Source organism: Chaetodon auriga, chromosome 11 (genome assembly GCF_051107435.1).
Source record: "Chaetodon auriga isolate fChaAug3 chromosome 11, fChaAug3.hap1, whole genome shotgun sequence".
Classification (NCBI taxonomy): domain Eukaryota; kingdom Metazoa; phylum Chordata; class Actinopteri; order Chaetodontiformes; family Chaetodontidae; genus Chaetodon; species Chaetodon auriga.
The window spans coordinates 20,604,153-20,620,233 of NC_135084.1; the positions used below are offsets into that span (position 1 = coordinate 20,604,153).

Below are 16,081 nucleotides of genomic sequence, written 5' to 3' on the forward strand. Positions count from 1 at the left end.
TTTTTGCTATATACTACTATTTGGTCCTGTGTAGACACATTTTCCCCAAGGGGATCATTAAAATTGCACCCTTAAAAGAGATAAACAGCAGCACAGAGTGTTAGCTATACAATACTGACAAGCTGAGAGAGGTTTGACTGACAAGCAGTACAGCAAGTAAAAGGTAGAGAGAGAGAGAGAGAGAGAGAGAGAGAGAGAGAGAGAGAGAGAGAGAGAGAGAGAGAGAGATGGGGGGGTGCAGAAGGGAAAAGAGAGAGAGAATGTTTAGTTTGGCTTGTCAGCAATGCCTTTCTCCCACTAACACAGTGTTCTCATTAGTGTAGCTCGCTGTCAATAAAAATCCTCCAAATGAACTCTTCACACTTCTGAACCACCGATCAACTATTAATCAGGACATATTTTCCAAAAGGACTGGAATCTTTTTCCTAATAAGGACCAGGGAGGACAGCCAATGATGCAAAGGAAGGGAAGGAGAAGGAAAGGAGAGGAAAGGAAAGGAGAGGAAAGGAAAGGAGAGAAAAGGAAAGGAGAGAAAAGGAAAGGAGAGGAAAGGAGGGGGCTAAACAACTCGACAATTTTTGTGGACATTAAAAAAATACCTAAAATACATTTGATCAAAACAAAACACCAAAATAAGGTTTTAAGCTCTATGAGGACTCGCCGTTGTCCCCACACACACAGAAGCCCCGGGCTGTGGGACAGGGCCAAAAACCAAGAGGTTCAGCTGGACTGATGCCTCAGCAACTGCTTGAGGATTAGCTGACAGTCTAAACTAGACTACTGTTACTACTGGGCTGTGTGTGTGTGTGTGTGTGTGTGTGTGTGTGTGTGTGTGTGTGTGTGTGTAAGTACGCAGTGTGCGAACCTGACTGAGACCAGCATGGGTTGTCCTGTAACACGATCAAGCCCTGAACAAACACTGGCTTGTAAATAGATAACAACACTGCCAGCTAGCAAACGCACCCTTCTCTGTCAGCAAAAACAGGACAGCAGGACATATGAGGACAGAGAGGGAGGCAGACAGAAGCATGTACGGGTGAGAGAACAGATGGGACTAAGTTCTGCTCGGCCGTTTATTCATCTGTTTGACTGGAGTTTTCACCTAAGTCACTGCGCAGGTTCTGCACTGTAGTGTGCTCACAAATGAACGACAATAATTTATAGCTTCAACAACTGGCATTTTCATATTCGTACCTTGCACTATGTATTCTTTAACAATCAATAACACAACTGAGACGAAGGCAGGCAGCATTATACAAGTTGGCTATCTCCAAAGGAAGCACCCAGCCGGGTTCGTTATCAGCTGGAAACTGTTTGGCTCAAGATTTCACTCAGGTATTCTCCCAAACTGCCAAAGCAAACAATCTACGCTGCATTTACTGCAACAGCTGTCAACAACGATCATAATTATGAGATTGGCACACATGGGTGATTAACATACTTAAATATTTTCTTTATATTCGTATTACCAAGATGTGATGTTGAGAGGGCGGACACTGTGTCAACATCTGATGTAAGTAATGCATTTCATATGTTGGAATTAGGCATTTTGTGTCAATGATTGATTGATCTAAATTTGTGTTTTTATAATCATTGAACTTTTAATTTCAGGGAAAATACTTGCACTCTAATGACATTACAGCTGACAATATCTAGTTAATTATACTTGCAACTTGAAAAGCATAAACAAATGTGCAATCAGATGACAACAGATATCAATAATAATATATAGAAGTTTTAGTTCTTCATGTCACTTTTCATGCTGATATATTTTGTTTCATACTGTCACTTTTATAACAACAATCACATAGCGTGCCCCAGCTAATAGCTGGCAGCAATTTTTGAGCTTGCTCACGGGGGCATGTGATTGGCTGAAAGGTGACAGGGCGGTGACAACATCACTGTCATGAAAAATTACATTATGAGACTTTCAAAAAGGGGCATTTTGAAATTTTAAAAACTCGAACAAAACTGAAAATAACTATGATGAAATTACATTATAATGAGTTCAGTTTTAATAGTTTCACAAATAATTGCTTCAAGTATTTATTCAAGTCATTATTCATCATTTATCTAACTAATCTTCAACACTGGGGTTCCATATAGAAATACACAGTTCCACAGAAAATATATCAATACTACTTAAATTACATCTCAGTAATTAGTTACTGTTTTTCATTAATCTGATATGTTGTATTCATGAGCTCAGGTTTCATTTATATTTGTCCTGATGGTGAAACTTTCTTTAAAAGTGTTGAATGATGTAACACTGGCAGCAAAACAAACAGTTTTGCAGCACTGGTGACTCCTCATGTGACCTGATTCTTGGTGTGAATGCTGTGGAACTGCAGCCAGAGGCATTCTGGAGACAATAAAAATAACTTTCCAAACAATAAGAATGTCTCATAAAACTCAGACTTAAAGTTTTATGAGTTCCGGTGAGTGGTTACAGAAACAGGAGAGAGACAGAGATAGTCAGGGATGAGAAGAAGGTAATCACCTGTAATGTCACACCAGAGAGTGTTTTCACACGAGAAAGGTGGAGGGGTGTGTGTGTGTGTGTGTGTGTGTGTGTGTGTGTGTGTGTGTGTGTGTGTGTGTGTGTGTGTGTGGGCTTTAACCTGCAGATAAACCACAATGACTGTGCTCTCACAGCCTTATTGAAACCTTATAGAGGTGGGAGCAGTACGGGATGATGTAAGGTAGTGTAACACAGAGGTGCTCGTGCACTTCAGTACATAACTGTGCTCAGACAGGGATGGGAAAAACTGAAGTGAAAGTGCAGCTTAACTTTAGTAAGTAATAATTTAATTCCAGATGAAAAAGAAAATTGGAAAAACAATTTAATCTAAATCAATGTGCTTATATTTTTTCATCGCCTCATTCCTCCTTTTCCAAGCGTGTAGGAGAACCTGGAGTTAATGTAAAAAGTACAAACTGTAGAAACATGGCAGACTCTGTGGAAGGGGACCTGCTCCCTCTGTAGATATAAACACCTCAATAGTTTCAGGTGATTATGCATTAATGAAAACATAATTGTGAATATTATATTCCATTTCTGCAAGTAGATTTCCTTAATCACTGGACCCTTAGGGGAAGTTGGGATCTTGGTACCATCTTCCATTTTAACAATGCAATAGGTGTTTGCTTTTGGTCCAACCCACCATCAAGTTTTACTTTAGGAGTTTGGACGACCCTGTTTTAAATATAATTTATTGCCAAAGGGAAAATAATACTGCACATATAAGCAAAGCTGATGCCGCTGAGCTATTACTGTACAATGTATTTCTGTTCATTGTACAGAAGCCCCAAACCCTGTGATATGGCTTAGTAATAATAGCAATCTGGGCGAAAAGATAAGATCTCTGGCACCGGCAGCAGTGATTTAATGTGTGGAAGAGAGTAACTGTTACAGAAAACAAGCAAGTTCTGCTCTATTAAACATACATACACACAATCCAGCGTGTGTGTGTCTGTCCAGAGGCCCTCATGGTGCTCCTCTCAGTTTACAGTGGCACTGACTGCACCACTGGAGCATGTCGTCCCGTATCTTTCTATCGCTCAATCCATGCATCCCTCTTTCGCCCTCTTGTGCTTTCATTTATCTCAGCTCGAGGTAAACTGTCCAGTGAGCTTCAGAATTATCATCCTGGACATTGATGTGTCTTCCTTCAGTTGGGTGTTTGTATATTCAGATGACTGTGAAGCATTCAGCTACTCCGCCTTCTCTACACTTCTTAAATTACAGCTTCCTCTCTCATGTCTTATTTCTTACTGTAAGTATTCACAAGAAAAGGTCACAGTGACACAATGCCAGAAGACATCAAACACATTTTTAAACAAACACTATTTTTAAATGTATCCTCTATCTTGACCTTAGGACACAAGCCCATCTTGCAATCCTGTGGGCAGACCTTTACAAACTACTTCCATCCACCCCATAGATGCGCCATCATCCATTTTTAAAACTGCCTCAAAATCGCCCAAACCTCAAAATCATCCAGAGCCATTGGACTGGATCCGTACGTGTGAAGGTCATGTTTGGATTGGCCGGAAACCAGTCGAAGCCAGCCAACCAATGCACAAGAACAAAGTGTTTCTGTCTGCACCTTGAGCACTTAAACGCTGCCATGTTACCGCATGTCAATCAGAGAGAGATAGAGAAAAAGAGAATGGTGAGAAATACAGAGCAGGAGAGAAAGCCCGAAAACCAAAACAAGCTTCCTCTTCTGCTGAGAGCTGAGGTGTTGAATGACTGTGATGGCGGAGGTCTTTGGACTGACAGCATGAAATACCGTTTCTGAATGATGCCACTAAGAGCTCCGTGCTGGAGCCAGATTGGCTGAGGGCAGTAAATGATGTTAGGATAGCTGTAAGATGATTACAAACAGTAGGATCAAATGGCACTTGGCCTCACTTCATTGCATTCAGCCTGGGACATGAGAAACTTTTTCCTCCTGTCTTGCAAATCAGGCTTATTTTCATATTTCTGTTCTTTTCATGTCAGGGGAGGGGGGCTAAGTTACTGTTTGATCAATCGGGTGTATTTTTAAAGCTCATTCATTCTTAAATTTAAAGGCATGGTGAATTAGAATATGGTAATTTCCCAAGCATTGAACACTTTCCAGAAATACACAGTAATTCCTACAATTGTTTGCAATTGGAGTACTGCTTGGCTTCACTAGAGGAAAGCAATCAATGCTAGCAAGCAAAAAATTAGGCCACTCATGCAGCAACTTGAGAAGAAACAACATTACAAAATATTGGCATAAGTGACAAGTGAGGCTGCAGGAGGGTTGTTCACAGGTGGAGACAGATACAGAGGGGCATCTGAACCCCTATAAGAAGCTTCAGTCGTCTGGCTGTTGAGGTGGCAGCTTTAATGAGAGGAAAGACTAGAAGCTGCAAAGGTAAAAGAGTTTGCTGTCTGGAAATTTTCTAAAATGTTTGTGACTCCCAAAAGGAAGAAAATAGAAGTCATTATTTTAACTTTACTCTTCCTGAATGTGTTCTGACAACGCTGTGAAACTGCTGCTTCACTCTCTGATAATCAATGACCTGAATGACCCAAACTAACAGGGAGCCTGAGTTATGAAATCAGACTGTTTTTTTTTTTTTTTCAGAATTCTGTTTTTCGCTTAATTTTTCTGAATTCTATCAGAAAGTGTCTAATTATGTGGTGGAAAATCAAATTCCGATTCCAAATTCCGATTTTTTGCATCATGAAAATCATGGAATTCTACCGGGGTTATCTGAAGGCCATGTACTCCTTGACTGACAGCCTCGATAAGGCCTCTGAGACCTACCCCATGAACATACTGAACATACTACAGGCAAATAGGCTGAGCTTATAGTCTGTGTGTGTGTGTGTGTGTGTGTGTGTGTGTGTGTGTGTGTGTGTGTGTGTGTGTGTGCATGCACGCGTGTGTGCGCACATGTGAGAATGTGCATAGTTAAATACTTGTCGTAAATCACCAGCTGAAAGTGATATGACAGCAAGGAGATGGTTTCATGTTTTTCCAACACCTTTCATGAATGCCTAGTGGCTATTTCTCAACTTCCTGCAAAACAATCACTCACTCACACACACGCTCACACAGACACACACACACACACACACACACACACACACACACACACACACACACACACACACATTACCTGAGGGACTGCAAAACAGAGCATGAGAAAATCAAAACAGAATAAGGTTCAAGAAGGGCACAGGAAGTCCAAATGACACACTGGCATGAGAAGGATTTTCTACTTAGAATAAAATCAGTTTGGACTATTTGGGCAAAATGTATTAAGAAATATACCCCTGCATAAAAAAGAGGGTGAGGTAATTTGTGTATTTTTTTGGCTCAAAAGAGAAAATTTATACCCAGCAGTTTATGGTCAGATCAGCTGATTTTAGATTATCATTGTAAAGATCCAAAAACACACTTTTACTTCCTTTTCATGTTACGTTTGTTTGTGTTTTGCCCTTCAACCACTGATTTAATTTCCTCCCGTATGAAGCATGTACAACTCAAATGTTTAATGGTACCTCTAAAAACAAAGTACTTAGTAAGTACTTAACCCATCCTCACTCAATGTCAACTCACTAGAATAAGAAACCTGACATGACAACAGCCAGTAAATATCTACTAAATTGTTGAATAAGCCCAGAATTGGCTTGAGTTTAAATCCATTCTACATGCAAGGATACAAGCTTGACTCATTTCCCAACCTTAGTCAACAGACACACACACACACACACACACACACACACACACACACACACACACACACACACACACACAAGCAGTGCTGGACCTGAGGGAAATAATTCAAATGGTAGCAGATAATGTTTGTCAGCTTCTGCCACTGATTAAGTTTTTAGCGCCTGTTTTTTTTTCCCACGCCTCAAAAAACGCAGAGACAGAAACTATCAATCACTGTCAACCCTCCATTTCTCGCTCTCCTTCCTTCTCTCAGCTCTGTCTGCTCCTGTCTCCCCTCTAGGCACAACCATTTGAGAGTGAAACATAGCATGCTCAAGCGCACACAAACACATTTTCATGGCTGTACACACAGAGCACTACAGGCACAGCAGCCTTAGTGTGCAAAGTGACATCATCTGCACTGGCTGTAAGTGAAAAGATCAAATTCAGTCGACTGAATTCTTAACCAAATGCAAACTAGGGATTGGTGATGAAATAATCTCTGCTGATAAAGATGATAACTTGGACATTTTTACTCGATACGGATAGCTCTAACAACCTATTACACAGCAGACATACGCATGACAACAGCCAGTCAGGATGCAGTTTGCACATCAAAGTACACACTCATTTCCTACCACACCACATCATTTGAGCTATCAGTGAAGAATGTGAATGTGGATGCACTCTGGAAAAGAGCAAAAATAATGAATGGAACTGAGGGGCCTAAAAGCCGGTTGCCTCTCTGTGGCACTTCCTGTTTGCTCGAGGGCGGGGCTGAGCTCCTCAAACACAGACAGTGGACAGCAGCGTAACTTCGGAGCAGAACCCACAGCGGAGAGAATGAAACAGCCTTCAGGATACATTTCACGGGAGTCAACAACGGGATGAGTGCAACAGAAGGGAGACAGTTTGGTCAGTTTATCAAACACCTGTCGAACAAGCAAAACACAAACTTGGCCCAGAGTCACCTGCTGCCCCTCTTAATCCACAGCCGGTTTAACAAAGCCAGACTTTATGCTCAAGTGTCGCATTATCCTCCAAAACAATGAAGGATGTTGACAAAAGAGGTGAGAAGACGTCAATTATATGGAAATGGTTTGAATATCTCAAAGGCAAAAGCGCGACGAAAGTTTAACTAATGAACCCTCATTTGACTTCTTCTACTGACATTAGTGACACTTGATAAACGAGTCAGAATCAGGTTTAGTGGCAAGTATGTTTTCACATGCAAGGAATTTGTCTTGGTATTTTGGTGCATAACAAACACAGAAGACAAGAAAGGAAAAAAATGAGGCTCTACAAAAGTCTAGAATCATAAATAGAAAATAACTACAATGAAGCTGGAAAACTACACTGGCAAGAGAGCCTTATTTTAGAAGCTGATTTATCACAAATATACTGGTATGAGCACGATTGTGGGACATACATGACAAAAATATGGTCTTTTGGCTGATATATCAGTTTTTTAAACCCTCAAATATAGATAATGTTATCGGCCTCCATCAGCTGATCAATGGCTTATTGGTTGCAACTTCCTTTACCAACCTCAGACCTATCCAAACTCTTAATTTCCTCGCCACACTTGATTATCTGGTTCAAACAGCTGACGTTGTGACACCGAGCAGCAAATCCAAACTTGTTAAAGATACATGTTGTACCATGATTTTAAAGAGAGAAAAAATATGGCATGAAAAGAAGGCAGAAGAAGGGGAGTCACTGGAACAAGAGCAGGAAAATTCTGGCAAAACGACGGAGCCGGAGAAGGAAAGCGGTTGAAAGAGGTGAGGGGAAGAGTGACAGTTTCTTTAATATCCGGCTTGTGGGCAATGTTTTCTTACACAGCAGTGTGTGTCTGTGTGTGTATTTTCCAGTAGCAGTTAGTTTCACCGCCCTGGGAATTACCCAGCTGTCAACAGACCAGAGCAACAGAAAGAGCTGATTGACAGATGAGGAGATGTCCAAGGGCCACACCCACTAAGTGTCTAATTATCCAGGACTCCTGAAAAGTTTGTCCATGCAAGTATCTCAAATCAATAAGACGATCAGCAGCTTTTTAAACGTATTGCACCGTTCTGTCGATTTTTAAAAAATACTAATAACGCTGGCTCTCCATTCGAGCAGACGTGTATCTGGCAAACTCAGTATCCAGAAAGTCCTGTCAGCCAGTGGTGCTGCAGTGAAAACAGTGTTCCCACACCAATAGTTACGTCCAATCTGATTTTAATGGGCCTCACTTTCTTAGCCCTCAGCTCATTTCCTCCTTTCTCTCAGAGCTGTCACTCACTGAGTCAGCAGAGGGAGAGAGAAAGGGAGAGCATGCTGTGCCAGCTGTCTAGAGTTACATCTGCCCTTATGCTTTTCGGGTGTAATGGCAATAAACTTTCAGAAAGCTCGAAATGCCATGAATCACACAAAAGAACTTGCTAGAAAACACACACATGCATGAGCACCCTTTTCTCACACCCATTCTCCCACATCTACATATGTAATGTATACACACGCACATGCACAAGCACATACACACACTGAAACCTCAGACAGAAAAGGATGATGTGTACGTGTGTGTGAGTTTGCCTGAGCCGACACGCAGGTCAACGTGATGTCCCATCTCATATCTGTCAGCACCCAGAGTTTATTTATCCGGTTATATTATCATTTGTTGACCTAGTCACATGATCTGAGAGCGGGAGGTGCAGAACCCCGGGCACCCCAGAGAGCCCAGTCAGGACGTGATGAGAGACACGGGCCTGTGACCTAACACACTCAGCCACACATACATAAGCACCAGCACTTGCACCATGTGACCTTCTCCTTTCTCTTTCAAATCTCCATTTTCCCCCCTCACCCACAATCCTCCCTATTATCCTTTTCTTTTGACTTCTGTCACCCTCTGCTGTCCTTTTCAACCCCTGTCTCTCTCCTCCTTCTCATTTGTTGCTGCCCTCTACTTGTCCTTAAATTGACACTTGTATCTTATTGCCCTAATTGAACACTTGAACCATAAAATTACTAAATAAACACTCTTCTCCTGATCATGCCTCTGCCTTTTAAATAAATAATAAATCAAGAAAACCTAAGACATACAAGGCAGACTGTCAATTGGATGACTACGACATTACTCTCTGTAGGTTTCCTTATGTGTCGCTGTCAGTCAGAAAATTTGACCTTATTCTACTTGCCTTTGTCATCCAAAAAACTGCCATACATGGAGAACAATACTGAATTAATAGCTGGTGTAAATAGTAGACACTGACCTAATGCTTGTCTTGCCTTTCTCACACAATTACACACACACACACACACACGTGCAGTGAGCTAACTGTTGTTTCATCTCCACACACATTCGAACGCACATGGACGAGGAGCAGAAAGCACACATGAAAAAACAAACATCCAAACATACGTCATGCCTGATCTCCGTTAATTGAATTAGCTGTCACTCTTAGCATCATCTGTTGACACAGGCCTCAGCCATGTTGATCTACTTCCCTGTCTGTCTCTCTTCTCTCGACCTGTTTAAGGTTTTATCATGCGTCCTTTCACATCTCCAGTCCCTCACTCACATTGCCTTTATGTCCTAATTTCTGCTTTCTTTGTTTCGCCTGAAATGCAAAAGCCACACCTAAACTCTGCACGACGTCTGAGTGAAAACAGTCAAATTAACAGCAGACCGGAGCAGCAGAAACAGGTAAGTGCAGCTGTTTGTTTAGTTTTACTTTTTGTTGAAAAATATTGTGGTTATAATGTGTTTTAATGTCTTTCCTCACTCTTATTCTGTCTGCGGATGGTAGCTGCTGGTTCATGTAACGTAATCATGCTGCCATTTTGGTTAGGACTGTCCTAAAGAGACCATACGGGTTAAATAAATGAGAAAATAAAGAGAAAAATTAAAAATACACGTGCCAAATCTCTGCACATTTGCTGTTTTATAGCACATAAGTAACTACCACAGACAGTACGCATGTGTGTACAATCATGGTTTATTGTTAATGTGCTTTTAACATCCTCACACACACACACACACACACACTCCTCTACTCATTGCTTCAGTCTAACTCACAACAGATGTTCCACAGCCCAGGGACAAGAAGCTGTCACACACGAGGAGCATCCCAACAGAAAAACACAAGGCACACCTACCTGATATGTTCCGATGCCGATGTGTTTAGGATCAATCTTCACAAGCTCAGCCAGCGGATCCTGGACACGTCTTCCAATGGACACTGTCAACACACACACACACACATTAAATTCTATGTCTCATGAGACTCTATGATTTGTCATTTTCATGAACCTGCTATCTGTTATTGAATATGCAAATCCATATTATTTATAATTACTGCATATGCAAATTGTCTGCATATGACAGCGCTGGCCTGAGGGCAGGCCAAACCTAATTGTCATTCCTCCACCCCCAGTAATAATAATTAAAGCTGGCTTTCAAATGGAGTCTTTGCACCTGTCATTTAGCTTCCTGATGGATGCTGGAGACATGAACCTTTAAAACCACTCATTTAACCACAGGCGCACACAGCCAAACATAGCACACAAACATACACACACGCACAGTCTGTATCGAGGAAAGGAGGGCTGCTTTTAACGATGGAGTCTGTAAGGCTTCAGCCTGCTGCTGCACATAAAGCCAAATGTCTTTTCCATGAATACACTGGCAGGGTGCAGTGACAAGGAGAAAAATTACAAACAACCTTGCTCACATACACACCATAATACATGACATCACCCCCCCCGACACACACAGGCACACAGACAGGGAGAAAAACACAACCATATTACTTCGCATTCTTGTCCCTGTAAAAGACAAAGGACGTGGCAGCTCTGGGTGTAAACACTTTACACTGGTGTTTCTTTGTTCAAACGCAATTCAGCCATTCATATATAGTCTCAAGTTATCTAGTAATTTAACAATTTGAACTCTGCCAAGGAAGAGATATTGACCATCGAATTTAAGCTTCTGAAACACCAAGTGAATCAAAAATTACACGACACACTCTGCATCCTTCCTGTGTTTCCTGTGTGGGTGCTTACCACCGTCTCTTATGTGTGCATTATGTGTGTGCTTGAATCTCAGAGGTCAGTGATCTAGTGTGCTGCATGAGACGCATCAGACTTGGATCTCTGACACAGAACGGATAGACAAAGAAAGAGAGAGATGGGATGTAGTAGAGGGAGTGCGTCTGGAATCAATGGCTCTCCTCTCCTCTCTCTCCTCTCTCTCCTCTGGCTGCGGTGGGAGGCTGCTGCCTGAGATAATATTTAGACAGGGATGGAGTTTCAACCCTGGCCTTGCTCAGTGCACCACCAAAACTCCCCAGTACTCTTTCAATCTATTCGGTCTCTGACTCTCTCCCCCTTCCTCTCTCTCTCTCTGAGAGGAGCCGATTTGTAAAATGAGTCCAGCATAACTCTCCAGCACTTATTGAAAATTTATGAGTAAAAATACAAAAAATGGGAAGCGATGGAGAAACCGATGAGAGAGGAAAAGCCCAGACACATCGCTCAGGAGAAGAGGAAGAATGTGACGTGCAGCATCCTGGTAGGACGGGACGACAGCTGCGATGTGGATGCACTGATTTTGTTGCAGAGGACAAAGAGGAAAAAAAAGTTTGGCCGAAACTAATTTGAACTTTAGTGGAGATACAGCACGCATTGACTGCCATACCGCAACAGGCTGTCAATGAGCGACCAAACTGATCTGTAGTCAGAGAATCAGAGAGAAGAGGAGCTCAGAACACAAAAACAGCCCTCCTGGAGAATGGCTGAAATATTACCTGTCACCACTAGGTGTCCCTAGATCTCCCAACAAAGAGACGAGGCAGATGGAAGGTGCCTATAACTTACAATTCCACACGTACTACGTTACATGGGCACTCGGACAGACAGAGGCGGAAACACACACAGCACCAAAAGGTAAAACAGACACAAACACTCTGTCGCCACATCTGACTTTGTAACGACAGTGTCCAGCCTCAGCACCCCCTCGTTTTATGTCCATCCAAAGTCAAACGCTGTAGATTTCTCATGGCTTTCATTAGGGGTATAAATATGGCTCTCCGTGGCTCTCAGTGCTGCTGACCACAGGAAACTAGCGAGGAATAATCCAGCCTCGCTTGATTTATGGCTTTTATAGAGGAAGTCTGCTAGAAACATTGGTTCTCCCAAATTCTCTTTTATTCTGTTGCATTTTCAGTGATGTAGTAAGAGGAGAGACACAGGAGAAGCTAATAGCGATGCCAGAAATCCACTGAAAATGTGACAACATTGTATGTTGCCAATAAGAGGGAGGGTCTCCAGGCATATTTTCTGACAGAAATTTAAACGACTGCTTACATAATATACACTAAATTGTAATTTGTTAGTGTGTGAAAGTTAAGTGGTGCTTTTCAACTGCTATACATTGTCCTCACAAGTATTATCATCACCGAGAGTTACTTAGACCAAACACCAAGACCAAGACTCTAATATGTTAGAGCTGAAACAATTAGTCAATGAAGTGATCATTGTACATTCATAATCGCTGGTTGGAGAAAACAATTTTGAACATGTCACCTGAGAACCTCAGGTACACAGTGTCTTTCACAACACCAGCAGCTTTGCCATAGATGAAGGCCAATTAAAAGCATGGCAAAAAATTATAAGAATAATGGCTAACATACCTGCACTCCTAAGGTTGGGGTCCAAGTCTGGCATCTCTTTGACCGCCTCAGGACTCACACTGTAGATGGATGCTCCGGCCTCATTGGTTATACTGGGGAAACAAGGGAAGAGGAAAAAAAAGTCAAAGAATGAGAGGAAGAGAAAAAGAGGGAGATGATATAGGAACAGGGAATAAGGCTGGCCAGAGGAGGAGAAGGAGAAAGAGAGCGGTGCCCTGGGACGAAGGAAAAAACATAGAGTAGTTATCGCTGCTTGAAAGACATAATGGTAAAGCTATTAAGGAAAATCACCAGTGCCTTGCACCTAAAACAATGCAACTGACAGCGCCTCAGACTTGTTTCTCATTTGAGTCCGACTGGCCAAAATAACTAGTAGCTCTGTCTTGACATTAACAGCTAAAATACAATCTTTGAAATGCCATTAAGAAGTCTGATTCAACTGACATCTGGTGAAAAGAACCACATAAATCCTGATCCTGTCATGTATGAGCCGCTGGCTGCATATGAAACATATTCAGTATAGGTAGTTTAGTGAGTCGGATCACTGAGTGAGATCATTTTTATCCACTTAAAGTACAGCACAGATACTTTTATTTACACTGATCTGACCACATTTTCACATTTAGAAGACTGACGCTTTGATAGCAGTCAGTATGATGTGCCTGTGTGTTCGATAAAGCTCAGGACACTGAGTCAGCAGACCGCCGGCCGCGCACCTCCAATTTATGTGACGCTACTGCCACCAAGAGGCCATTGTGATGTACTGCTATTCGTCAGTGTCTTTCCAGTGTTGACCTGAAGACAAAACAGCAGAGTAACTAAGTATATTTACTGAAGTAATATACTCAAGTACAATTTAGAGGCACTTGTACTTTATTTATTTCCATTTTATGCTACTTTATGCTTCTACTCAATTACAATTCCACGGGAAATAAATGTACTGTTTTCTTTGCAGATTCAGAATAATACAAAACATAATTAAATAATAAACTATGAGATTATGGTATTATTATGTTGTCATCCTGTCCACTGTTATCAATTATTTATTAAGTATTTTTAAATGCTTTATTTATATGGTTTTATTATTTTACTAATTTGGCTTTTTATCATTTTTGTTGTTTGTTTGTCGTACTTTCCAAAAGTACAGGAACTTTGCAGGTGGGACTTTGTTGTTTGATCACTGTGCTTCAACACATCAACAGCACTTACAGAAGAATGCATACAATAAATGTATGTTACTGAATAGTCTCATGCAAAATTTACTTGTAAAAAGCAGCAGTATTTTTTCATACGCCAGATTAATTTTCCGAATCTTCACGGGTCTTTAGACTCCAGTGGTAACACAGACATCAACAGGTCGAAGGAACCATTTGGTTCCTTTAAAGGTAGTAACTGGGACCAAACGTTCCAGTCAGTGTGGGCGGAAATACAAAACAACATTTTAATTAACTTAAATTCGATGCACTTGGAAAGAAATGACAGGTTGGCAATTACAATCAGTAGTGAATGACAGAGATTGCACATATTTAAACGAGTTATTGCACAAGATCTTAAGATGAATAAAAAAGTCTGATTCATTTTTCAAACCACTACCGATAAATCAACTTGCAAAGAATAATTTAATTGAGCCGAAGTTCAGAGGCCAATTTCTGTATTACTGATGGTTTTAACAAGTACGTCTTGAAAATGAACAAATGGCACTATTTCCCATGTTAATGCATTCAGTCGAAAGTAGGCCGCTTATCATCCATCACCACACAGACAGGATGGTGGGACAACAAAGCCACTGATACCCGTGTTCATGCTCCTGAAATACAACTGAAGCTGTCATGTGGTTGAGTCTTTCTATTCTCTCGGGTGGATGGAGAGAGAGAGGGGGAGAGCTGGAGGAAGAAAGGGGGGCTTTTTCCTCAGGGCTGACCAATATGACGAGGGGAGGGGGGTCAGCACCTCCCCAATGCCCACGACTCAGAATGAGGCCCTCTGTGGTGTGTGTACACACACACACACACACACACACACACACACACACACACACACACACACACACACACACACACACACAAACACACACACAAACACACACACAAACACACACACACACCCCATCCCAGAGGCCTGGACCTTGCCAACCTTGCCAATTACAAGTATCTTGTTAATGAGGAGTGGCAGAGGCCTTCTGATGAGAATCACATTTAAATGAACTTGTCCTCCCTCCCTCTTTCCCATCCTCTCTATTCATTCCTTCCTCCGCCTCACTGTTCTTTTTGTCAGCTCCCTATCCATCGCGCTGACAGCTGACATATCGCCATGGTGACACGACTAACGAGCACTGGCACATGACCTTCAAGGAGGTCAAAGAAGAGCTGGTCATTAACCCGACACACTCTGTCCCACACGCACAAAGACACACACAATACTTCATGCTGAGTAAGACATAGAAGATAATGTGAAAACATCTCATGTCGCTCTCGCTCATCGGGGTACGAAGATAGATAAGGCCTTCAATTATGCCACGTGGAAAGAAAACACAGAAGGCACACCTCTGACCTCCCTCTGCACTCTCGCTCAGAGACAGGGTTAGCTGTCAGTGTAGGGCCAGCAAAAGCGTGGCAGTGCCTTATGTGGTATTTTGTTTGAGAAAGAGTGACAGAACGGCAAAGAGAGAAATGGAGAGATTGGTCGATTAAGGCAAAAAAAAAAAGTGAACAGATATCATTCAGAACGTGCAGAAAAATAGAACACAAGAGGACATGTGAGGAAAAAAAGGGGAGGCCACCAGCCCCTATCATGTCTGACTTAATTAAGGCTGTCGCTGGGGCAGCTGGGTAACAGAACTGTCATGGATACAGCTCTGAGCCCTCATCGCCACAGAGTCTGTGGCTGTGGCCATCGTGAGGGCATCATCCTGGCAGCCAGCAGAAGGTTGTCTGCTCTCTGGCCTAAGAGGGTGGACGGTCAAAGCGAGGACACACACTCCCACACACTTGGAGACACAAAGTCAATGGTCGCCTCTTGGTGTAAAGCGATGAGTTGGCGGCCCTGTAGGGTTACCACTTATGCGCATTCTCAATTGTATACACACACAAACCACATAAGTAGAGGCCTGCCTTTAGCCCTGTCCCATCCTAGGGCAAAGTCAAAAACTGGCTCCCCTATCTCTTCCCCTGCTGGTCGTCTTTGAGACACACCCTTGGGCCT

At 42.1% G+C, this 16,081-nt stretch overlaps 1 protein-coding gene across 2 annotated transcripts in view; it reads right to left on the minus strand.

Annotated features, from left to right (window-relative positions):
- srbd1 (S1 RNA binding domain 1) overlaps nucleotides 1–16,081 on the minus strand; it is a 117,153-nt gene that overhangs the window by 78,467 nt on the left and 22,605 nt on the right. For both annotated transcript variants that reach the window (XM_076743808.1, XM_076743807.1), the window contains exons 15-16: nucleotides 12,881–12,972; nucleotides 10,347–10,429 (exon numbers count right to left, since the gene is read on the minus strand). In XM_076743808.1, the coding sequence (XP_076599923.1) occupies nucleotides 10,347–10,429; nucleotides 12,881–12,972 (175 nt within the window). The remainder of the gene's footprint in view (nucleotides 1–10,346; nucleotides 10,430–12,880; nucleotides 12,973–16,081) is intronic.